Here is a 27,567-nt window from a genome sequence, read left to right as displayed (position 1 = left end):
AAGACAAAACTTAAATCAATGGTAACTTGTGTATGCACAGTTATACATTGTCATGGATTATCCAATAACTGAAGATAAACCTGGCTTAAAACCCTAACTCTGTCCTCCTTTAGTGAGTGCTCATATCACATTTAGAATGACACAGTAGATGTTGAATCTTATTAACTTCATTTCATCATTTCATGGTACCATAATGAACAGATTTATCATTAAAGAAGCTTGTTAATTTCTGGATGGTCTCTGCTAAGTTTCTCTAAAGCTTTGTCAAATTTCATCAGATCTTCTAAAGACTTCAATCCAAGTTTTTCTTCCAAACATTTGTAGAAGAAATCTGGAGCCTGTATAAAGAAAACATAAAGTTTTCACTGTAAATTCATAAGTATTGTAGCAAAGAATGGTTAACAAGTTTATCTATCATTTTCATATTACTACGGGTAAGTGATAAAAATAAAACAAGAAATGTTTTATTGTTGTTTGCTTAATGTCCAGTGGCAAATATTTCAGACAAAAGAGAAGTGTGACTGGGTAACAATTCCCTTTCCCTCAGAAACTTGCGATTAATAAGTGAATCAAAAATTATAGTTCTTACAATTGACAACAATGATAGAAAGGTAAATATTACAGTAAAAATTACATTTGGAAAATACACACTAACCTGTTGTTTTTAATGTTGATGTTTTGTTAAGAGGCTATAATTAGTTCTTATCTGCTGTAAATTCAGAAATTATTGCATGCATTTATCATTAGATTTTGTTTTTAGCTTAAGTAATAAAGCTTACCCTTCTAAATAATTTGTACAAGAATCCAATTTGTTCACCCGTCAGTGAATGAAGGCCAGAAAACCTAAGAAAAAAAATATATGACAAAAATTAGTACTTGTAGCCAATTGTTATTATGATAATGCTATGGTGTGTGATTTTTAAAATAAATAACTATGACTTGATGATAATGCATTTAAAATTTATGCAGTTTATTGGGTAATCCAAAATTTGTTCAATTATCAAAATTTGAAAAGAACATAAAATTCCTATTCTTCTAACTTTTAACAAATTCAAAGAAAACCTGCACTTCTAAAAAATATTTATTTGGATCAATGTAAATAAGAGGATGTTGTATGAGTTCCAATGAGACAACTCTCCATCCAAATAGATTTGCAAAGGTAACTTACGATTCTAATTGATTTTGTTTTAACCAGTTCTGTAAGTCCTGTTTTGTCCAACTCAATACACCTATTTCTTTCTCCACATCCTCGTACACAGTAACAACTTGATTCACTAAATCCTTCATTGCTGCAGGCTGTCTTTTCTGTAATTATAAATATTATAAACAAAATGCTGACTACATTTTTTACAACAGATAAGCTGATTTAAGTAGGTTTACTACTCTTGTGTTTCACTGTTTTGTTTATAACTCAGAATACTCTATTTTTATCCATGTAGTTCCAATCAAAATTGTTTCAGCTTAACCCCTACTTTTCTGTTCATAATTTTAATACAGTCATTTAAAAAGCTTGTAATTTTAAAACAGAGGGTCTAAAATCCTTAAAGAAATAGAATTATCAAATATAATCATGAATAAATTCAACAGTCTAAAGAAAACAACAAACCAGCATTTCAGTATCCTTCTGAATCCTATATTTTATAGTAGTTGGATTGTAATTTTATGCTGCTTGGTTGTAGTTGATAAATTTGATACTGTCCCAACTGCTCCTTTTAAACAATGACATTTTCATGGTTTAAGATATTTTATTTTTGAATGTCTCCCTTGTATCTGTTTGGTGTTTATTTATAGATATGATCTCAATTACCCCTATCTTTTTAATTTTAAACATAAAACAGACACAATTACATGATATAAATTATACCTTTTGTAACAACTGTCCTTCTAATTCACCTCTCAATTCCAGAAACTTTTTTTCAAAATCATATTTTCCACTAAAATCATAGAATTTCTTAGATCCAATCAGAATACCAAGCCAGCCATCAGGTCTGTATCGGTTTTGTAATAGTACAGGAATAATCATTTTGTCTCTAGCAAAAGCATACTCTGCCTCTACAAAATAAAAAATATGTCACATGTTAAATTGACAAGCTAAATTACATACATCTTTTCATGAAAAATTAACACAATACTTTACTGGTTAAATATACACTGCTACATTTAAAACATGTTTAATATCTTTTTGACATATTCCCCATTTCCATTCTCAATTTCATTATGCTTCTTTACCTGTTGAATATGTATGCTACTTTACATTTAATATGGCATGCTACTTTAAATGTTAAATAGGTATGCTACTTTAAATTTAATATGGCATGCTACTTTAAATGTTAAATAGGTATGCTACTTTACATTTAATATGGCATGCTACTTTAAATGTTAAATAGGTATGCTACTTTACATTTAATATGGCATGCTACTTTAAATGTTAAATAGGTATGCTACTTTACATTTAATATGGCATGCTACTTTAAATGTTAAATAGGTATGCTACTTTACATTTAATATGTATGCTACTTTGAAAGTTAAATAGGTATGCTACTTTGTAAATTTTTGTTAAACCAAATTACTTTATTTTCGGAAAACATAAAATAATATGATAAAAAAATATATAACCTTCAGCTCTCTGAAGTAAATTATTTTCTTAATAACCCTGAGTATTGCAATCAAACTTTTAAATGAAAGTCTTTTTTTTAGGGGTCATACATGGGTCTTCAACCAAAGGTATGTAAAAATGTTCACACTTTATAGGACTCAAAAGTCAAAGTCAATTTTTTAAGCCATCTAATGCAGCCTTTTTGTGTTCTTTATTTTTTTTATGCAAGATTTTTATTGGTTGAAATTGAGTTATTTAGTCATGTGTTAGAAAATTATTACTACCCTTTATTTGAAGATTAATATTATTTCACTACAAAGTAATTTTATCAAATGACAGAATTTTTACTATCAACTACCTGTTCTGCAGTTTTTACTGTCCTTGTATTTTTCTGAGTAACAAATTAACACCACTGATGCCTTTTCTATAGCTGAAGCCATCATTTGAAGCATAGATCCTTCCATAAAATCTACATCTATCCATACTGGGAAATTGTTTTGTCTCAACTTATCCTTTATCTGTAAAACAATGTCATGTATTATTCCATTGGTAACTTATCATGATATGTTCTTGTTCAGGGTAAGGGGAGATAACTGACCTGAAGTATAGTTTTCTGGTTACTCCACTGGTAACTTATCATGATATTTTCTTGTTCAGGGTAAGGGGAGATAACTGACCTGAAGTATAGTTTTCTGGTTACTCTACTGGTAACTTATCATGATATGTTCTTGTTCAGGGTAAGGGGAGATAACTGACCTGTAGTATAGTTTTCTGGTTACTCTACTGGTAACTTATCATGATATGTTCTTGTTCAGGGTAAGGGGAGATAACTGACCAGTAGTATAGTTTTCTGGTTACTCCACTGGTAACTTATCATGATATGTTCTTGTTCAGGATAAGGGGAGATAACTGACCTGAAGTATAGTTTTCTGGTTACTCCACTGGTAACTTATCATAATATTTTCTTGTTCAGGGTAAAGGGAGATAACTGACCTGAAGTATAGTTTTCTGGTTACTCCACTGGTAACTTATCATGATATGTTCTTGTTCAGGGTAAAGGGAGATAACTGACCTGAAGTTTAGTTTTCTGGTTACTCCACTGGTAACTTATCATGATATTTTCTTGTTCAGGGTAAGGGGAGATAACTGACCTGTAGTATAGTTTTCTGGTTACTCCACTGGTAACTTATCTTGATATGTTCTTGTTCAGGGTAAGGGGAGATAACTGACCTGAAGTATAGTTTTCTTGTTACTCCACTGGTAACTTATCATGATATGTTCTTGTTCAGGGTAAAGGGAGATAACTGACCTGAAGTATAGTTTTCTGGTTACTCCACTGGTAACTTATCATGATATGTTCTTGTTCAGGGTAAAGGGAGATAACTGACCTGAAGTATAGTTTTCTGGTTACTCCACTGGTAACTTATCATGATATTTTCTTGTTCAGGGTAAGGGGAGATAACTGACCTGTAGTATAGTTTTCTGGTTACTCCACTGGTAACTTATCTTGATATGTTCTTGTTCAGGGTAAGGGGAGATAACTGACCTGAAGTATAGTTTTCTGGTTACTCCACTGGTAACTTATCATGAAATGTTCTTGTTCAGGGTAAAGGGAGATAACTGACCTGAAGTATAGTTTTCTGGTTACTCCACTGGTAACTTATCATGATATTTTCTTGTTCAGGGTAAGGGGAGATAACTGACCTGTAGTATAGTTTTCTGGTTACTCCACTGGTAACTTATCTTGATATGTTCTTGTTCAGGGTAAGGGGAGATAACTGACCTGAAGTATAGTTTTCTGGTTACTCCACTGGTAACTTATCTTGATATGTTCTTGTTCAGGGTAAGGGGAGATAACTCACCTGTAGTATAGTTTTCTGGTTACTCCACTGGTAACTTATCATGATATGTTCTTGTTCAGGGTAAGGGGATATAACTGACCTGTAGTACAGTTTTCTGGTTACTCCACTGGTAACTTATCATGATATGTTCTTGTTCAGGGTAAGGGGAGATAACTGACCTGTAGTATAGTTTTCTGGTTACTCCACTGGTAACTTATCTTGATATGTTCTTGTTCAGGGTAAGGGGAGATAACTGACCTGAAGTATAGTTTTCTGGTTACTCTACTGATAACTTATCATGATATGTTCTTGTTCAGGGTAAGGGGAGATAACTGACCTGAAGTATAGTTTTCTGGTTACTCCACTGGTAACTTATCTTGATATTTTCTTGTTCAGGGTAAGGGGAGATAAATGACCTGAAGTATAGTTTTCTGGTTACTCCACTGGTAACTTATCATGATATGTTCTTGTTCAGGGTAAGGGGAGATAACTGACCTGAAGTATAGTTTTCTGGTTACTCCACTGGTTACTTATAATGATATGTTCTTGTTCAGGGTAAGGGGAGATAACTGACCTGAAGTATAGTTTTCTTGTTACTTCACTGGTAACTTATCTTGATATGTTCTTGTTCAGGGTAAGGGGAGATAACTGACCTGTAGTATAGTTTTCTGGTTACTCCACTGGTAACTTATCTTGATATTTTCTTGTTCAGGGTAAGGGGAGATAACTGACCTGAAGTATAGTTTTCTGGTTACTCTACTGATAACTTATCATGATATGTTCTTGTTCAGGGTAAGGGGAGATAACTGACCTGTAGTATAGTTTTCTGGTTACTCCACTGGTAACTTATCATGATATGTTCTTGTTCAGGGTAAAGAGAGATAACTGACCTGAAGTATAGTTTTCTGGTTACTCCACTGGTAACTTATCATGATATTTTCTTGTTCAGGGTAAGGGGAGATAACTGACCTGTAGTATAGTTTTCTGGTTACTCCACTGGTAACTTATCTTGATATGTTCTTGTTCAGGGTAAGGGGAGATAACTGACCTGAAGTATAGTTTTCTGGTTACTCCACTGGTAACTTATCATGATATGTTCTTGTTCAGGGTAAAGGGAGATAACTGACCTGAAGTATAGTTTTCTGGTTTCTCCACTGGTAACTTATCATGATGTGTTCTTGTTCAGGGTAAGGGGAGATAACTGACCTGAAGTATATTTTTCTGGTTACTCCACTGGTAACTTATCATGATATGATCTTGTTCAGGGTAAGAGGAGATAACTGACCTGTAGTATAGTTTTCTAGTTACTCCACTGGTAACTTATCATGATATGTCCTTGTTCAGGGTAAGGGGAGATAACTGACCTGAAGTATAGTTTTCTGGTTACTCCACTGGTAATTTATCATGATATGTTCTTGTTCAGGGTAAGGGGAGATAACTGACCTGAAGAACAGTTTTCTGGTTACTCCATTGGTAACTTATCATGATATGTTCTTGTTCAGGGTAAGGGGAGATAACTGATCTGAAGTATAGTTTTCTGGTTACTCCACTGGTAACTTATCATGATATGTTCTTGTTCAGGGTAAGGGGAGATAACTGACCTGTAGTATAGTTTTCTGGTTTCTCCACTGGTAACTTATCATGATATGTTCTTATTCAGGGTAAGGGGAGATAACTGACCTGTAGTATAGTTTTCTGGTTACTCCACTGGTAACTTATCATGAAATGTTCTTGTTCAGGGTAAAGGGAGATAACTGACCTGAAATATAGTTTTCTGTTTACTCCACTGGTAACTTATCATGAAATGTTCTTGTTCAGGGTAAAGGGAGATAACTGACCTGAAGTATAGTTTTATGGTTACTCCACTGGTAACTTATCATGATATGTTCTTGTTCAGGGTAAGGGGAGATAACTGATCTGAAGTATAGTTTTCTGGTTACTCCACTGGTAACTTATCATGATATGTTCTTGTTCACGGTAAGGGGAGATAACTGACCTGTAGTATAGTTTTCTGGTTTCTCCACTGGTAACTTATCATGATATGTTCTTATTCAGGTTAGGGGAGATAACTGACCTGTAGTATAGTTTTCTGGTTACTCCACTGGTAACTTATCATGAAATGTTCTTGTTCAGGGTAAGGGGAGATAACTGACCTGAACTATAGTTTTCTGTTTACTCCACTGGTAACTTATCATGAAATGTTCTTGTTCAGGGTAAAGGGAGATAACTGACCTGAAGTATAGTTTTCTTGTTACTCCACTGGTAACTTATCATGAAATGTCCTTGTTCAGGGTAAAGGGAGATAACTGACCTGAAGTATAGTTTTCTGGTTACTCCACTGGTAACTTATCATGATATTTTCTTGTTCAGGGTAAAGGGAGATAACTGACCTGTAGTATAGTTTTCTGGTTACTCCACTGGTAACTTATCTTGATATGTTCTTGTTCAGGGTAAGGGGAGATAACTGACCTGAAGTATAGTTTTCTGGTTACTCCACTGGTAACTTATCATGATATGTTCTTGTTCAGGGTAAAGGGAGATAACTGACCTGAAGTATAGTTTTCTGGTTTCTCCACTGGTAACTTATCATGATGTGTTCTTGTTCAGGGTAAGGGGAGATAACTGACCTGAAGTATATTTTTCTGGTTACTCCACTGGTAACTTATCATGATATGTTCTTGTTCAGGGTAAGAGGAGATAACTGACCTGTAGTATAGTTTTCTAGTTACTCCACTGGTAACTTATCATGATATGTCCTTGTTCAGGGTAAGGGGAGATAACTGACCTGAAGTATAGTTTTCTGGTTACTCCACTGGTAATTTATCATGATATGTTCTTGTTCAGGGTAAGGGGAGATAACTGACCTGAAGAACAGTTTTCTGGTTACTCCATTGGTAACTTATCATGATATGTTCTTGTTCAGGGTAAGGGGAGATAACTGATCTGAAGTATAGTTTTCTGGTTACTCCACTGGTAACTTATCATGATATGTTCTTGTTCAGGGTAAGGGGAGATAACTGACCTGTAGTATAGTTTTCTGGTTTCTCCACTGGTAACTTATCATGATATGTTCTTATTCAGGGTAAGGGGAGATAACTGACCTGTAGTATAGTTTTCTGGTTACTCCACTGGTAACTTATCATGAAATGTTCTTGTTCAGGGTAAAGGGAGATAACTGACCTGAAATATAGTTTTCTGTTTACTCCACTGGTAACTTATCATGAAATGTTCTTGTTCAGGGTAAAGGGAGATAACTGACCTGAAGTATAGTTTTATGGTTACTCCACTGGTAACTTATCATGATATGTTCTTGTTCAGGGTAAGGGGAGATAACTGATCTGAAGTATAGTTTTCTGGTTACTCCACTGGTAACTTATCATGATATGTTCTTGTTCAGGGTAAGGGGAGATAACTGACCTGTAGTATAGTTTTCTGGTTTCTCCACTGGTAACTTATCATGATATGTTCTTATTCAGGTTAGGGGAGATAACTGACCTGTAGTATAGTTTTCTGGTTACTCCACTGGTAACTTATCATGAAATGTTCTTGTTCAGGGTAAAGGGAGATAACTGACCTGAACTATAGTTTTCTGTTTACTCCACTGGTAACTTATCATGAAATGTTCTTGTTCAGGGTAAAGGGAGATAACTGACCTGAAGTATAGTTTTCTTGTTACTCCACTGGTAACTTATCATGAAATGTCCTTGTTCAGGGTAAAGGGAGATAACTGACCTGAAGTATAGTTTTCTGGTTACTCCACTGGTAACTTATCATGATATGTTCTTGTTCAGGGTAAAGGGAGATAACTGACCTGTAGTATAGTTTTCTGGTTACTCCACTGGTAACTTATGAAATGTTCTTGTTCAGGGTAAAGGGAGATAACTGACCTGAAGTATAGTTTTCTTGTTACTCCACTGGTAACTTATCATGAAATGTTCTTGTTCAGGGTAAAGGGAGATAACTGACCTGAAGTATAGTTTTCTTGTTACTCCACTGGTAACTTATCATGATATGTTCTTGTTCAGGGTAAGGGGAGATAACTGACCTGAAGTATAGTTTTCTGGTTACTCCACTGGTAACTTATCATGATATGTTCTTGTTCAGGGTAAGGGGAGATAACTGACCTGAAGTATAGTTTTCTGGTTACTCCACTGGTAACTTATCATGATATGTTCTTGTTCAGGGTAAAGGGAGATAACTGACCTGAAGTATAGTTTTCTGGTTACTCCACTGGTAACTTATCATTATATGGTCTTGTTCAGGGTAAGGGGAGATAACTGACCTGAAGTATAGTTTTCTGGTTACTCCACTGGTAACTTATCATGATGTGTTCTTGTTCAGGGTAAGGGGAGATAACTGACCTGAAGTATAGTTTTCTTGTTACTCCACTGGTAACTTATCATGAAATGTCCTTGTTCAGGGTAAAGGGAGATAACTGACCTGAAGTATAGTTTTCTGGTTACTCCACTGGTAACTTATCATGATATGTTCTTGTTCAGGGTAAAGGGAGATAACTGACCTGTAGTATAGTTTTCTGGTTACTCCACTGGTAACTTATCATGAAATGTTCTTGTTCAGGGTAAAGGGAGATAACTGACCTGAAGTATAGTTTTCTGGTTACTCCACTGGTAACTTATCATGATATGTTCTTGTTCAGGGTAAAGGGAGATAACTGACCTGTAGTATAGTTTTCTGGTTACTCCACTGGTAACTTATCATTATATGTTCTTGTTCAGGGTGTTCCAGTTTAGAGTGAGAATCAGCTACTGATTTCATCAGATTTTTCTCATCTAATAATTTAAAAAAACATTATTACAACAGATGAACACAAAATCAGCAGTCTATATTCACTGAAGAAGACATTTTACCTAGATGTATTATTCTAAATACAAAAAACTAAAAGGACTTCTAAAATAATCAGAAAAAAAAAATCCATAACGAAATTGAAGTTTCAGAACAATATATTAAGTATAAGCATAATATGAATAAATACTTGTACCAAAGTGCTGGCTGCTAGATTTACATTATCTGCTAGTAATTTTAAAATAACAGCTCTTTCTGATGCAAGAAATGCTTTTCTATCAATAATTATATATTTCTTCTATTCATTATACCCTTTGAAAAAACAGTAATTGTAAAAATAAGTAAAGCTAGATATGTATCCACCATGGTATAATACAGTTTTAGAATACTAATGACAAACAATGGGAGACAATTCATTCTTTATGTGTCTGTCCCGAGTTAGAAGCCTGTAATTCATGACAAACAATGGGAGACAATTCATTCTTTATGTGTCTGTCCCGAGTTAGAAGCCTGTAATTCATGACAAACAATGGGAGACAATTCATTCTTTATGTGTCTGTCCCGAGTTAGAAGCCTGTAATTCATGACAAACAATGGGAGACAATTCATTCTTTATGTGTCTGTCCAGAGTTAGAAGCCTGTAATTCATGACAAACAATGGGAGACAATTCATTCTTTATGTGTCTGTCCCGAGTTAGAAGCCTGTAATTCATGACAAACAATGGGAGACAATTCATTCTTTATGTGTCTGTCCCGAGTTAGAAGCCTGTAATTCATGACAAACAATGGGAGACAATTCATTCTTTATGTGTCTGTCCCGAGTTAGAAGCCTGTAATTCATGACAAACAATGGGAGACAATTCATTCTTTATGTGTCTGTCCCGAGTTAGAAGCCTGTAATTCATGACAAACAATGGGAGACAATTCATTCTTTATGTGTCTGTCCCGAGTTAGAAGCCTGTAATTCATGACAAACAATGGGAGACAATTCATTCTTTATGTGTCTGTCCTGAGTTAGAAGCCTGTAATTCATGACAAACAATGGGAGACAATTCATTCTTTATGTGTCTGTCCCGAGTTAGAAGCCTGTAATTCATGACAAACAATGGGAGACAATTCATTCTTTATGTGTCTGTCCCAAGTTAGAAGCCTGTAATTCATGACAAACAATGGGAGACAATTCATTCTTTATGTGTCTGTCCAGAGTTAGAAGCCTGTAATTCATGACAAACAATGGGAGACAATTCATTCTTTATGTGTCTGTCCCGAGTTAGAAGCCTGTAATTCATGACAAACAATGGGAGACAATTCATTCTTTATGTGTCTGTCCCGAGTTAGAAGCCTGTAATTCATGACAAACAATGGGAGACAATTCATTCTTTATGTGTCTGTCCCGAGTTAGAAGCCTGTAATTCATGACAAACAATGGGAGACAATTCATTCTTTATGTGTCTGTCCCGAGTTAGAAGCCTGTAATTCATGACAAACAATGGGAGACAATTCATTCTTTATGTGTCTGTCCCGAGTTAGAAGCCTGTAATTCATGACAAACAATGGGAGACAATTCATTCTTTATGTGTCTGTCCCGAGTTAGAAGCCTGTAATTCATGACAAACAATGGGAGACAATTCATTCTTTATGTGTCTGTCCAGAGTTAGAAGCCTGTAATTCATGACAAACAATGGGAGACAATTCATTCTTTATGTGTCTGTCCCGAGTTAGAAGCCTGTAATTCATGACAAACAATGGGAGACAATTCATTCTTTATGTGTCTGTCCCGAGTTAGAAGCCTGTAATTCATGACAAACAATGGGAGACAATTCATTCTTTATGTGTCTGTCCCGAGTTAGAAGCCTGTAATTCATGACAAACAATGGGAGACAATTCATTCTTTATGTGTCTGTCCCGAGTTAGAAGCCTGTAATTCATGACAAACAATGGGAGACAATTCATTCTTTATGTGTCTGTCCCGAGTTAGAAGCCTGTAATTCATGACAAACAATGGGAGACAATTCATTCTTTATGTGTCTGTCCCGAGTTAGAAGCCTGTAATTCATGACAAACAATGGGAGACAATTCATTCTTTATGTGTCTGTCCTGAGTTAGAAGCCTGTAATTCATGACAAACAATGGGAGACAATTCATTCTTTATGTGTCTGTCCCGAGTTAGAAGCCTGTAATTCATGACAAACAATGGGAGACAATTCATTCTTTATGTGTCTGTCCTGAGTTAGAAGCCTGTAATTCATGACAAACAATGGGAGACAATTCATTCTTTATGTGTCTGTCCCAAGTTAGAAGCCTGTAATTCATGACAAACAATGGGAGACAATTCATTCTTTATGTGTCTGTCCCAAGTTAGAAGCCTGTAATTCAGAGGGTGCCATTAGTTGTTGTCTGATTTATTTATTTCCAACATTTTTCTGTCATAAATTAGGTTGCTGTTGTATTTTGTTTTTTTTATAAATTATTTCACATTTTGCTATGTGGTGACTAACTTTACAGCTGACTATATAGTAAGGGTCTTGGTCTTTGATGAAAGTTGTATGGTGACCTATCGTTGCTTACATCTATCCTTTGGTGAATATATGTCCCATTAGCAATCATACCATAGAAATTATGTTTTTTTATTGTGTATATTTGAGTGTTTCATTGAGTTCACTAATGATTAAACAACAGAAAGATAACTCACTGTCAGGATTGATGACAAACAATGCTCTTCCTGCTGAATTAGCTATATCTTGATTGTCATGCTTTTGCAAACTCTCTAACCTTGACATCAGTTCTTTATCTTTCTGAATTCAAAAAAATAAAAATCATAAACATGTAAAACTTCAATCATAAAAATATTGTTGAATCGCATTATCTTTGAGAATGAAACAATTTCCCAGAGTTTTAATTGTAACAGGAGGGAAACAGAATTAATACAATGTACTTATAAGCATACTTGGTCAAAGATAAATGCCTGCCCAAAACATGAACTGCTTAATGGATACAAATCAACTGTGTATTCTTGCTGAATTCAACCAGTCAAAAATAAAATTTCTCTTAACTTTATTTGTTTATACAAAAAATTTTGGATAAAATTAATACCTCATAAAAAGTTATTTTAAAACCTTGCCTGGATCCGTACCTGCATATTGACAAATGACATGTCTGATTCTGAACAATCAACCATTCAGAATCTTAAAAAAAAAAACAACATATATCCACAAATAAGTCAGATTCAAATACTTACAGCTAAAATCTTTTTGTTCTTTTCAACGAAGGATAACTCCCATACAGCCCTGACTGCAGCTAGCTGTTCTTGCTCAGCTTTATTCTGCATAATGGATTTCTTCAGAAGAGGATAAGTATCTTTCTTTTCCATGATCTTTAATTTATTCTCATCATTTTTGGCTAGACCAGCAAGTCCTTCTATAAGCTCATGAACACTGAAGCCAGAGTGACGTCTGTCCTTTTCTTTCATGGCTACTTTAATCATATCCAGAAGGAAATCAAACAATGACAGGTCTGCAGTTAAAAACCTATTCTGATCTTCATTTACCATGTATGAAAGTGCCAACAAAGTGGTTAATTTCACAACTGTAAATAAATAAATAACTCATAATGATGGATACTATAGAAAAAAACATTTTTTTTGCCAATGAATACCTTACAATATATTAAAAAATGCTTTAAATGTGCAATAGACCTACAACGTTTTCTAAGTTTTCTTTATGAGGTGCATTTTTATTCTGCTTAATCATAAATGAAAGTGAAAAAGTGAACTAATAGTTCACTTTTAGCAGCAAGTTTGCTTCAATTTTGTCATAATAAGCTTAGAGGTGTAATACTATCAAATCATAGTACGCCACATTTCATTGCATATGAAAAAGGGTTGAAAACAATACTGACAGTTGTAGGAAATTAATCCTCATTTCATTGCAATAAAAAAATTCTGATTCATACACATATATCTTGTGTGTTTCAAAGCACCATTTTTTTTTATTTGGTGTTTCTATAGAATAGTTTGGAACCTTCAGGTTACATAATTACTATTAAAAGCTTGTGCACAGAAAAAAAAAGAGTGAACTTTTGATTGTTTGACTTCCAGTGATTGTTATTTTCTTATATGCAATAAAATATTATGTGAACATTTTTCTATAGTATTGGACAGGATAAAACTTTACTCATGCCAAGAATTTCCGGATTTGAAACAAAAATAAAATATGCACCATTTTCAGAAAAGTGCAAATTTAACAAAGACTAATTTCAAACGAATTCGCATACTTTTCACCACTGCCGGTAAATTTGTCTCAGATTCCCATCTTTGCTGTGGTATTTGAAATTTTGGATATTCCTTTTTTACCCTTGCTAGCCTCTTCCTGCCAAAATTTTGGATATAACATAACATTAAGACAGGGCTTAGGTGTACATGTATAATTCCTGCAGTATTATGATAGTCTCTACTTATCCTCAAAATTATGCATAAACATGTTTATGAATTACATCTTACTAGTAAAATATATTTCCTTTCACCAGTACAGAGAGTTTCAATCCAAATCTATTCGGTGTAATTAAACATATATACCATGTTATGGAAGGGTATTTGCGAAAAATACCAGTCTTAGGACCAAACCATGGGTTGGGCATTTAAATTCTATTATTTTATACCGAGCGTAAGCCCATGGTTAAATAAAAACAAATATATGGCTGCTATGAACTATTTCTTAATTAATTTAAGAGCATCAGAAAGTAAAAAATATAAACTACAATCTACAAAAATTGTACAAAAAAACAGCGCATTCTCTGTAGGCCTGCATGACAAATAAATTATGAAAAAGTACACATGTAGTGTCGAAATCTTTATTATTCAACATCTCCTTATTTTCATAGTAATGGTGTGAAATGGTAAAATAATTGGAATTATACTAAGGTAATAATATTTCCGCTGTAATAACATACATTGTTCTTTAGACTTGAGAAAAGGAGTAAGAACGTCCACCATGTGGATATACTCTGGATCAGAGTTGTCCTTTTTGACGACCTCTACATTGAAAGATGACTTTTGAACTCCAGCTCGTCCACAGTTTGTTATTATGGCTACAGCTGAATTGAAAGAAAATTCATCTTCTTTCTGTAAAAGAAAGTTTTATACATTACAGCACTATTTCTCTTAAATTAGGGACCACATCGTGACACATGCATTGACTCCAACTTTGACCTGGAGTTCAATCTGTTGATATCTCTTCGGTTTATCTGTTCCCGCCGAGCAGCCCCGTGGTTCTCTCTGAGTACTTCGGCTTCCTCCACCATAATAACAGACTCTGCCTGGTGTCCTAACACTCCTTGTTGATGGGGTGGGGATTGTCGACTTAAATATTAAACATTGTAAATACGTTAGTGACACATCTCCATTAATTCTGATAGGGAGTGTACATGGATTCCACTGTACCCTCGCAGCTCTCGAGGGGTTCTTCAGATATTGGAGGAATCTACAAGTGCATACATACATACATGTTTCAGGAGAAGACTTTTGTAAAAGATTACAAAAATTATAAAAAATTGTTAAATTTGACTTTAAAGGGTAATAACTCTTTATGGGGTCAATTGACCATTTTGGGAATGTTGAATTATTTGTAGATCTTACTTTGCTGAACATTATTGCTGTTTACAGTGTATCTCTTTCTATAATAGAATTCAAGATAATAATCAAAAACTGCAAAATTTCCTTAAAATTACTAATTCAGGGGCAGCAGCCCACTGCTTCATCTGCAAATTTCAGGGTGGATAGGTTTTAACCTGATGAACATTTTACCAATTGTCAAGTTTGCTCTAAATGCTTTAGTTTCAGAGATATAAGGCAAAAATTACATTTTACCCCTTTGTTCTATTTTTAGTCATGTTGGCCATGTTGGTTGGTAGGCAGGATCATCTGACACATTGTTTAAACTAGATACCCTAGTGATGATTGTGGCCAAGTTTGGTTGAATATAGTCCAGTAGTTTCAGAGGAGAAGATTTTTGTAAAAGTTAACAGACGACGACGGACGACGAACGCCAAGTGATGAGAAAAGCTCACTTGACCTTTCAGGTCAGGTGAGCTACAAAAGGAGGGGGGGGGAGTCCAACCATATGTCCACATGCAAATGCTTGAACGTCAAAAAAAAGGAGGGGTTTCAACCCCAAGACCTCTGGATCAGCCACTGAAATATTCAGTATTTTATTACAGTATTAATACATTTACAAAAAAAACTATCAAAACAGGAATTATAATGGTGGTTGTGTAAAAAAAAAAAGCATATACACAATTTAATTCTTACCAAAAGGTCCAGTCCTTCTTTAAAGGTAATCTGCAAATCTTTGACAATAGACTGAAAGAAATCTGTATCTTGAGCAATAGACATTCCGAAGTCTTTACTGGTATCTGAGAAGTTCCACAGTATTGTTCTTATGTCTTTTATAGCTATATGATATGGTTCCTCACCATCATCATCATCAAGAGTTGGAGAAATACCATCGAAGATTTCACTGTCCTCCAAAATTCTATTATATAATTCTACTAATGGCTTCACAAAACTAAAAATAAAATAAAATCCTTTTGAAGAAAGAAGTTAAATCTCAGGGTATTTCATTCAAATATCTGGTAGTGAGGTTTATGATCCACAGGGAAAATTATTTCATATTACTGTCAAATTTTCAAAATCTCCATGGGATATTTTAAGTGCAAGAGAATCTAATGCTCCTCTTCAATTGTCACAAGTGTTTTAAAGTACTACTATATTGTTTGAATGAGTATGAATGTGCTTCAATACACTTTTAACTCCTTTGAATGCCTGGTTTAAGGTATTCAGTTCATATAATAAACATCAAATTTTAAAATTCATGTCAACATCTCTTATTGGGGAAATCTCTCATAAATCATGTAAGTTGGCAGGATAGTATTTAGATATAGCTGACAAAGTTGTTACTGTGACTTAAATGTTAGCGTTACTCTCCACCTATCACAATTTATCAAAATTCTAACCAAGTTTCAATTTGTTTTATAAAACCAATTAAACTGTTCAATTGGTCAGAAATTTGAACAAACTGATCAGTCATATCGTGAAAGTCCAACAGTATACTTACAATCCTATTATACTTTAATTCCCCTTTAATGTTGCTGTGAAAAATTATTCCAAGAGATTATATAGAGATTGTCCTGCTAAAGGTGATAAGTAGTAGTTTTGAATTGCTATAAAAATTTCTAAACTAAGCTTTCATGTATTATTTTTTTTAAAAGTCTTCTATATTCATAAGAATAAGACATCAATTGAATTAAAACATCTTATAATTGGTAAAATATGTGTGAAATAACAATACATTGTTTATAAGTTTCCATGGGAGATAACCTAAAACAATATTCATTTGAATAAAGATTTTTGAAAATAAAAAAAATTGATTATCTCCCATGGAAACTTCATAAAAACGTATTGTAATTTCACACATATTTTAACTGAATATGAAATGTTTTAATTCAAATGATGTCTAGTTCTTATGAATTTAGAAGACTTTTTGAGTTTGAATTACCTGACTTATCACCTTTAACATGACAAGGACAATTTATCTTACCTAATTCTAGCTAGATGATCCCCCATCAACAATCTTCCCTCGTCTTTGGTCTGTTTATTAAATGGTTCAATGATTTTGTCCATTAACATCTTATGTAATTCTTCATACTCATCGCACACCTGTTTTTTCAAAAGATTTTCTATGTATACACGAACGTTGATAAAATCTGTCAAGAATTCTTTTATTTCAGGATTTCTCTTCATTCGCTCATCGTCTCCCATTTGTTTCAAGACAGAAATTGTCCTTTTAGGAGGAGCTTTACCAGGACTTAAAGTAGACATTTTTGGTACTGTATCTATCTCTGTATCTTGGTCAACTTTTACTTTCTTTTCTACTTGAGGTTTTTGCACTACTTTCGCAGGATTTTGATGTAAATCTGATGGGTGGAGAGTTTCTTTTACAGCTGAATCTGGAATATGTTTATACTCTGGCTCTGAGCTACATGCAGCACCCATATGGGAAATTGTCCATATGATCTGTAAAAGGATATTAAGGCATAATCAATGAAAAAAAGTTCAAAGAAAATCTGTTTGAGAAGAAGGTACAAGTACCATCAGGAATTGTGATTACTCTTGAGTTTTTTGTCTTGTGGTAGTATTTTTGTGTGTGCTTAATGTCAATCTAATGAGTCAAGCCTTTTTCAACTGATTTTTTTAGTTTCAATATTCTTATATTGTGCTAATACACTACTGTCCTACATTAAGGGAGGTTTAATTGCTCAGAAATATATTGCAACATGACAGATTATTTGCATGCCTGTCCTTAATCAGAAACCTTTGATTAATTATTCCTTTTTTATTTTTTTATTTTTTTTTGCATAAATCAGACCTTTGGTGTTCTCTTCTGAATAATTTAACACTTTGTCATTAAGGGTCTTTTTAGAGAATTCTATACAGTATGGGTTTTGCTCATTGTTGAAGGTTGTACTGTGGTTGTAAATAGCTTTGTCCTTTTGATTGATTGATAAGTGTTGAACACCATAATCAGCATGCTTGGCTATATTGTGGTCCTAATAAGTATTTGTAGATGTCTAAAGAGGCACCAAGAGAGAACTATTCTGCATAAAAACTGGCTATACTAGCCACTGAAGATCAGAGGAGAGCACACCTTGCAAAGCCAGTGGAGGTACTTATCCATAATAACTCAAAATTCACCATATATTATTAAAATGTTTAAAAGCCATTGTTAAAAAAGGTCTTGTTGTTGAAATGGCTCCCTAATACAGACACCTACATACTGGCGTGTATGATGCATGACACCTTTATCAAGCTAACCCCTAATCACATATACAAGAAAAAATCAATCTCAGCAATCATTGTTCATAACAACTCTTTTTTTATTGTATTGGTTGAATTCTGTCAAGCTGTTTGGTTGAGTTGTGTGAAGCTGTTTTGTTTGGATTCTGGCAACTTGTTTTGGTTCAGTCTATCTGTATTTTCTAGATTCCTACAAGCTGTTATGGTTGGATTCCGTCAACCTATTTTGGTTCAGTCTATCTGTATTTTCTAGATTTCTACAAGCTGTTATGGTTGGATTCCGTCAACCTATTTTGGTTCAGTCTATCTGCATTTTCTAGATTTCTACAAGCTGTTATGGTTGGATTCCGTCAACTTGTTTTGGTTCAGTCTATCTGTATTTTCTAGATTTCTACAAGCTGTTATGGTTGAATTCCGTCAACCTGTTTTAGTTCAGTCTATCTGTATTTTCTAGATTCCTACAAGCTGTTATGGTTGGATTCCGTCAACTTGTTTTAGTTCAGTCTATCTGTATTTTCTAGATTCCTACAAGCTGTTATGGTTGGATTCCATCAACTTATTTTGGTTCAGTCTATCTGTATTTTCTAGATTCCTACAAGTTGTTTTGGTTGAATTCTGCCAACCTGTTTTGGTTGAATTCTGTCAAACTGTTATCGTTGAATTGTGTAAAGCTGTTTTGGTTGAATTATGTGAAGCTGTTTTGGTTGGATTCAGTTAAGCTGTTTTGGTTGGATTCAGTTAAGCTGTTTTGGTTGGATTCAGTTAAGCTGTTTTGGTTGGATTCAGTTAAGCTGTTTAGATTGAATTATGTGAAGCTGTGTTTGGTTGAATTCTGTAAATCTGTTTTTGGTTGAATTTGTCAAGCTGTTTTGGTTGTATTCCGTTAAGCTGTTTTGGTTGAATTCTATGAAGCTGATTTTGGTTGAATTCTGTGAAGCTGTTTTGGTTGAATTTGTCAAGTTGTTTTGGTTGTATTCTGTCAAGCTGTTTTGGTTGAATTGTTGTAAAGCTGTTTTGGTTGAATTCTGTGAAGCTGTTTTGGTTGAATTTTATGAAGCTGTTTTGGTTGAAATCTGTCAAGCTGCTATGGTTAGATTCTATCTATCGGTTTTGGTTGGATTCTGACATTATAATGTATTGTTTTTGTGAACTTTGGATTTACTGAATGTTCTGCAGATGAGATCACAGACACTACAGATAAATCAAATGTAATTAGTGTATGCTGCTACAGCTTCAGTGTAAAGTCATAGTAATGATAGGGTCCAATACATCTTTAATGGCACCTTATACCCCTCAAGTCAATTACTTGTGTTCATTTGATAAGTAAATTCATTACAATAGACAATAGACAATATTTTATTCGCACAAACACATTTACATTAAATGGTCATGGCATACAAAATTAAGACAATAAACTGACAATAGTTAAATTGATTATAATTATATTAGAGTGACAGTGGTATTCACAGCGAAGAAGAAAAAGGCTATAAATATCAACAGTTAACACATTGTTAATGTTCATGAACAATTAAAAAAAGAACACAAACAAAAATTTGGTTGCATATTAAAAAAAAATTATACAGATGCATATTAAAAAAAGTTATACAGATGTTCTTAATAAAAGACAATCATTAATATACTTTATGGTGATTTTTATAATGACTGGTAGACTGCTATTTAAAAGTACAGTCAAATGATTTAGTGTTATAGTGGACTGCAATTTAATAAAATTGAAATTAAGATTTTTATTAATATTTTGTATATAGGTATCCCTTAATGATTTATAGCATGGACAGATTGAGAAGAAATGGTATTCATCCTCAATTTCTTGTCTGTTACAGGATAAGCAAATGCGTTTACTTCTTTCAATGTTGGTATAACGCCCTCTTTCAATTGCTAGGGAATGCGCACTTAGTTTAAATTTACTGAAAACTGATCGGTCGGTTTTTTATTTACATATATCAATATATGGGGGCCTTTTTCTAATTCTTTTAGTATGACAAAAGAAATTTAATTTTTCACATTTATTGATAGAACAATTCATAATTTGATAAGCCTGGTCATAGATTCTTTGTTGGATACTATTTATGTGATATTTTAAATTAAAAGTATTAAAAGTGAGGGCCCTCATGGGGTTTTTGATTATGTGATTACTTGGCCGTTTTTTTAATGATTATTTGATTATTAAGCCAAATATTTCATGATTATTTGATTACCTAGGACTGTATTTTTAGTTTATGATTATTTGATTACTAAAGATAAGCAAATATTTAATGATTATGTGATTATATTGGCAAAAAAATTGTGATTATGTGATTACTAGGACCCCCCCATGAGGGGCCTCAAAAGTGAGATGACCAAAACCTAATTTCTTTAACCAGTCTTTTACAATGTTAACCCATTTACTTGTTTTCTCTACATTAATATATATTTTATGGACTAAAGTGTTAGGCGAGTTTACAATTTGGTTTAGAAATTTTATAGCTGAAAGGTGAATTTTAAAGTACAAAGGGATTCTGTTTGTCTCAGTTAAACAGGCTACATTTGTTGTTTTGCACTGTACTCCTAAAATTTCTTTAATAAATTTAATATGTAAATGTTCAAATGGATCTGAATCTTTGAACACTTGGCTTACACCCCAAACTTCACTTCCATAAAGAGTTATTGGAACAACTAAAGTATCAAATAATTTTTCAAGCATACTGCAGGAATTATCTAAAGAGACTTTTTTTTTAATTTTAAACCAAGCTTTTCTTCCTTTTTCCATAAGATTTTTTTTTGAATGACTTAAACTTCCTGAACAATTTATAGTTATTCCAAGGTAACAAATAGATTTAACAGTCTCAAGATGTTCTTTTTCTACTTTAAAATAATTACAATGAGATTTTCCATTAGAATTGAATATTATAATTTTTGACTTTTGTTTGTTAACATCAAGTTTCCATAGGGAACAAAATTTAGTTAACTCATTTAGTGCATTTTGTAGCCCTTCTTGGGTTTCAGACAGTAAAATAATGTCATCTGCATATAATAATGATGTTAGTTTAACATCTCCTATAATAATTACATGAACCTATTTAGATTAATTGAACTGTTAAAACTATACATAACAATGTATTAGATTTTAGCGAGAGAAATTTATGTATTACTGAAAAATTATTACACCAGGGTTTTCGATATCACAAACTGGTCAAAACATTTACTAAATTTTATCACCGGTATAAGGAAATAATTCGTAAATATAACTCAACATGCAGACATCTTATACGTTCAGGTATTTCACATCCAAAATTTTATGGAAATATTCTTTATAAAGCACAAAAATGTCAGTATTCTCCTCAGAAACTAACAAAACCTTTAAATAGACTTATTAAAAGGGGATATAGTTACGATACTGTTGTCAGGTCATTAAAGATTGCATATTTTGGCTTTAACATTGATTCACTGATAGGGTCTTTGCATCGGAACTAAACACATTTATTTCTAAAAAAACAGTTGTTGGCATGACACGGGTTATGTTCTTCTCATATATTTTATGATAGTATGATACTAAACCCCTAACGGGAGGGATTGTACCTGATATTCATATGATGAAGACATAATCTTTCAATCAGTTTAATAACCCTTTCAAGGCGAACAATGCGTTAAGGCATCCCCGTAGCCAGGCCGAACAATGTGTTGAGGCATCCCCGTAGCCAGGCCGAACAATGCTTTCAGGCATAGACAATCACGTGATAATCATATTTTTTTTGTCTTTTAACTCATTTCCCCCCGTAAAGCTATGTTTAACCTATACATATATAGGTTTTCAGGAAGCTTGTATATCCCAGTTAAAGAATACCAATTATGACTGAATTTGATACCTTATATATACTTCAATACAATGAAAGATCGGTAGCGTCAACAAACAAAATAAGCCGCCGCCATTTTGTACAAAAACATGTGATGCGAACATGTGACTTTTTTCGTCGAGAAAAGGTTATTTGGAAGGAAAGTTAAATTTGATTTCATGAATATTTTGATTAACATTATGATACAAATTACGAAAAACGAATTTAACAATTGCACGGAGAATAAAATCAATTAATAATCCGACTTCCGTCGGCGCGGTAATTGGATTTTTCCCACGAGTGCAAAAGGTCGCACTCCTTTTATGGAAGTTCTAAATAAAACAATCCAATCACATTCCTCTCTCACTTGCCGATGTCAAGGACGCATAATTATAGTAAATATTAGTAAAATGTCGTTTCATGGTCTGTAACATTCTGAGACATAAAAATGTCCGATAGTTTTGAGAACGAGTTTGAGGGATTTTTGGTGGGAGAAGTAGATCTTCTTGGTCAACGGTATGAAATGCATTGACCTCAAAATGACATCGGTGATGATTTCATGATCACTCCTGAAGTGATGTTGAAAGAGAAGGGGTCAGCGAACTTTCAGATGAAAATAAAGACAGCTGACAGATGTAAATAATGCCCCTGATGTCCCCCAACAATGACTGATGGCACCAAGAATTTTATATATTGAAATTTGAAAGAGGTCTTCCCCATTTATCCCAGAAGTAACTGCCTAACTGGTCCACAAAACATATGAGACCCAAAGAAGGATATTTTTTCCAGATGTTTCTATCTGACAACCAAATAATTGATAGTTATAATTAGATAAGATAAGACATTTTATTCCAAAGATAGGATATTTTGATTCCAGAGATAAGATATTTTTATTCTAATTAAAGGGCCCATGAAGAGCAAAGTAATATTGCAATGATTTGATAATTAACATAAAACCGGTAATGTTTTTATAAATCATATATAAATATGAATATAATCATCTCAATTTTAAGATGTTAAACCGCTGCCAGATCAGAGCCACACACATATATTAGAGTAAAAAAGCCATAACAATTATGTTTTTATTTTAACAGGCAATTATTCTCATATTCAATATAACTGTACATTGCCGGAAAATAAAATATAATTGTATGAGCTTTAGAATTTAGGACAAAAATGTTATATTTTCTGACAATGTACATATATTGTTTTTATCCTGAAATTTATTAATCCCAACACTTGAAGGCTTTATCATGTTTATAGTTATTAAAAATATAAGTCATGGTCTCTTATTTTTTAAAGAAATGGACGAAATTATGCAGATAATAAGGTATCTTCACTTCACTGCTACGCACCAGGGAGGTGAGCAAAGATGGGAGACTAATAATGATGTATCTTACAAACTCAGAAATTAAAGACCCCCTTAACAGACAAAAAATGAGAGACCAACATGTCCCCAAACGATAGGTGGCGATTCATGATATCTTACAAAGGGAGGGATGCATTCAAGCAATTCATGCCTTCTAAAACAAAGAAATGGGCCATCAAACTTTGGGTTTTGGTAGCGTCAGACATGGTGTATGTCATATTGTGAAATCTACCATGTCAAGACAGATCAAACACATGTAGGTTAACTCTGTTTGCCAGTAGACTTTTGGAAACAAGATAAGGTGTCACATATGCTGGGCTAGGGTAGCTATTAAAGGTACACAGGAAAAAAAGGTTTGAAAATATGGTTGTGTTGAATGTAGAAAACCACTTTGTCTACCCCATTGCTTCACTGTCTCCCACTCAGTCAAAAATTAAACTTCTTAAATTAACAGTTACTTTGTTACAATTTTTAATTTGAAAGGATATTAAAAGGTTTTCACAGATAAGTTGTTGAAAGGATATTCATAATTTATATTTGTTGTTACAGTTGACATTTTCATTTAATTTTTTTTTTTAATAAGGAACATTAAAATATTTTCATCATTGAACAATACAAAACCAAAGACAGTGGAAATTCTAGCATCCCATGGAGTCAGGACACTTATAATAAATAATTTTAAAAATAAATCATTGACTTTTTTAAAGTAATTATATTTTTAAAAGTTCATGATTGTCTTTCAACATTTAATTATGTCTCACTTAATTTATCAACACATTATTAAAGTGTTAAATGTACATGGATAAGTGTGTCAGGTCATCTTACATTTAATTAATATTTCCATGCACTCAGTGGTTTGATACAAAAAAAACAGAAAAAAATATTTGCACATTAAAAAAAAAAGCACATATTAATCTCAAAAGTTTTGATTTTACCAGAAAAAAATATCATTAGATATCTCCATTAAAATATTAAAAATTCCACAAAAGATCCCAATAGTCAATTTAGATCAATATTCATGCAAAAATTCAAAGAAAACATCGGACTAAGAAAGACAACTCCAACTTATCCAGGGACACAACTTCCTATCTGGTGATTGCATTGTACAGGTAAAAAAATGGCCGCCGCGGAATTTGTCAAACCATTTTTATTCGTATTTATTCTGACTAATAAGCTAGAATTTTGACTCTGGAGTTATTTTTTCTATAAAACTATGATAAAGGAACACTCGAAATTGTTAATTACCATTTGTATTGTTAATTTAGAAGATCGGAGGCAAAAATATAAACCGGTCACAAAAAAAAAATAGATTTCTCAAATCAAACGTCATTTTCTTTCCACAAAAGGTTAAAAAAAATCAAAAGTAGGTATTGTCATGTAAATTTATTTATATTGCAACACTCCTTTCATACTTAAGTGTAACAATATCGAGTTTGAAGCTGATTTGATGAGAAACAACAAAGATACACACGTTTTTATTAAAACGTCATTTTTTTCCCATTCACACGTCAAATTAATTCAGGCCAGGCAAACTGCGCGCGGAAATTTGATCAGGTCACACAACGTCGCGGAAAAAAACAATTCAGTAAGGAAATTTACATAATTTACATTGTTTGCATGGTTGAACAAGCCAATGAACGGCGATCATGAGACATTTGTCAAATTGAAAAGTAAAAATTCTTTGCAAACTATTTTTTAAATACAAATGCTTGACTGTACCTTAAATGAAATGAATAAAAATCCAAACTAAATTATTAAAAGCAGAATAATCCAGAAAATAAATGAATTCCTTGATCAAATGTTTTCTTTTGTTTACAAACATGTCACATGATCATTTTAGGCGGGAAAAATACTTGGGAAAACACCTAAGTAACAGACAACTATGTCTGGCTATTTATAGACATTTAAAATAAACAGCTGATATGGTAGTGCCATGAAAGTAGTAAAACTTGTTGTATCTATATTAATTTAATTTGGAAAAGGGTGTAGAGGGGAAGGGGTTAATTTGTAAAGTTATTTTTTTTTTGTAATTTAATAAATTTTGGTTACTAAAAATGACCCTGGATATCAGGGAATGTGTCAACCTGTTTTTAGGGAAAAAAAGGAGGATTTGTCAATGACAATTGATAAGACCAAAGCAATATTTTTATATACATGTATATGACATAGTGCTTTCTTGTTTTTAAAGAACTGATTTTGTTTTTAATTGTGTTTATTGTTTTAAATATTTCATATATATATGTTTTAAACACTTTTTCTTGTTTAACAATTTGTTTTAATGATTGATTACAGATGTATATGTCCTTTTTATAGTATTAAACTAGTATGTTTTAAATGAATTCATTTTATAGAAATTGCCTGTTTATGTTAAGTAAGTGCCCTAAAATTGTTGTCCATCGCGCTTAATGTGCCCTCTGAGCTAACAATTACCCTGCCCTTTTTAAAAGCTGCAGGAAACACTAAACCCCGCCGCAATTTTGCGTCTGTCCCAAGTCAGGAGCCTCTGGCCTTTGTTAGTCTTGTATGATTTTAAATTTTAGTTTCTTGTGTATAATTCGGAGTTTAGTATGACGTCCATTATCACTGTACTATTATGCATATTTTAGGGGCCAGCTGAAGGACACCTACGGGTGCGGGAATTCTCGTTACATTGAAGACCCATTGGTTGCCTTCGGCTGTTGTTTGCTCTATGGTCGGGTGGTTGTCGCTTTGACATATTCACCATTTCCTTTCTCAATTTTATGATTAAATTGTCATGAGTTTTGGGTAATTATGATATTTTTTCACCATTAAAGTAACAAGTTATTGCAAAATAATTATTTCAGTTATGTTTCAATAGTTTTATATTTTTTGTCTTTCAAGTTTTAGACTGCGACTGCATATTCAAATTAAAAGTGAGATGCATTGGTAAAGTCGAGAACCAGCTTATTAACGAAGCAGCTTTTTACTGACCCAAATAACAATCAACAAACAGTCTTAACAAAGGCCAGAGTGTCTTTTAAAATAATACAATAAAACAAATATCTGCAACAAACTGAACACAGAAAGTGTATGTGAGATATTTGGATAACTTTTTAGCAGGAAATTTTCTGTTAATTTTCGATGCCTTCGACAATCTGAAGTGCAAACACCCGTCCGAATTAACTTACGTTTAGTTTTTTATGTAAATTGTCAGTCGCATATTGATTTAAATTACTTCCTCGTTTGTATCCAATGACGCTTCGTGCATGTGATATATTTATACCCGGAAGCTTCTATTCTAACGCACGAAACCACCCTGACGTGTAGACTTGCTAAATATCCCTTCCTAATTATGTTTTTTCTTCTTTTTTTTTCAATTTTGCCCCTTTAATAATTTTACTGCTATAACTAGAAGATTACAATTATAATAAATGACATCTGCTACAATTCCCTTTCTATTATTTCACTCTTACTAATTTATTTGTTTACTGATGATTGCCCTTGGAGATGTCAGTATAATTGTATTAAATCTCCTAGTTATAGCAGTAAAATTATTAGAGGGGCAAAATTGAAAAAAAAGAAGAAAAAACATAATTAGGAAGGGACATGTAGCAAGTCTACACGCCAGGGTGTAATTCGGAAACATTTTTTTTAGAGTATTTCAATGAACAGGACTATTACAAGCAGTTCTAATATTGGTCCAAGCTGGGAAAAAACTACAACGGGACAACCATTTAACTAAAAGCTAGAAAACTATAATATTGCATTATATATCTATGTTTACATATACACCCTCAATCTAAATTAATTAAATAAAATACTCGCTAAACGTTTTATAATTTGATATATATATGTAAAGCAGAACTTGCGGATCTTTGAAAAAGGGGGTCTGGTGGTTGGAAACTCCCTTCTATGATGATCTATAGATGATTATGAATGGGGACATATGGTTGGGCCCCTTTCAGTCCTGAGTTGAAATCCAACTTTTTGAAAATGGCTAGATCCGCCCCAGTAAAGATTACATCTTTTTCAAGAACCCTGGCTGAAGTATGACGGAATAGAAAAAAATGTTATTTATGCTCGCCGGTCTGCAAAAACTCCTCGAGGAGCCTTGTTGCAAGGCAAAATGTATGTCCCTATCAATATACCTCATTTTTAGCTCACCTGGCCCAAAGGGCCAAGTGAACTTTTCTCATCACTTGGCGTCCGTCGTCCGTCGTCCGTCGTCGTCGTCGTCCGTCGTTAACTTTTACAAAAATCTTCTCCTCTGAAACTACTGGGCCAAGTTAAACTAAACTTGGCCACAATCATCATTGGGG

At 33.3% G+C, this 27,567-nt stretch overlaps 1 protein-coding gene across 1 annotated transcript; it reads right to left on the bottom strand.

Annotated features, from left to right (window-relative positions):
- Window positions 1-26,526, bottom strand: LOC143071117 (uncharacterized). Its single transcript, XM_076245216.1, has 12 exons — window positions 26,437-26,526; window positions 16,833-17,308; window positions 15,545-15,800; window positions 14,188-14,359; window positions 12,479-12,825; window positions 11,933-12,035; window positions 9,115-9,227; window positions 2,955-3,114; window positions 1,865-2,052; window positions 1,169-1,305; window positions 780-843; window positions 1-338 (listed from the first exon to the last, which is right to left on the bottom strand). The coding sequence occupies exons 2-12, from the start codon at window positions 17,285-17,287 to the stop codon at window positions 210-212; spliced, it is 2,124 nt and encodes a 707-aa protein (XP_076101331.1). The 5' UTR covers window positions 17,288-17,308; window positions 26,437-26,526; the 3' UTR covers window positions 1-209.
- Between the last annotated feature and the right edge of the window lie 1,041 nt (window positions 26,527-27,567).

The sequence above is a fragment of the Mytilus galloprovincialis genome, chromosome 4, assembly GCF_965363235.1.
Source record: "Mytilus galloprovincialis chromosome 4, xbMytGall1.hap1.1, whole genome shotgun sequence".
In the NCBI taxonomy this organism is placed as follows: domain Eukaryota; kingdom Metazoa; phylum Mollusca; class Bivalvia; order Mytilida; family Mytilidae; genus Mytilus; species Mytilus galloprovincialis.
Note: the sequence above shows the minus strand (reverse complement) of the source record. Positions and strands in the feature narration are given on the sequence as shown.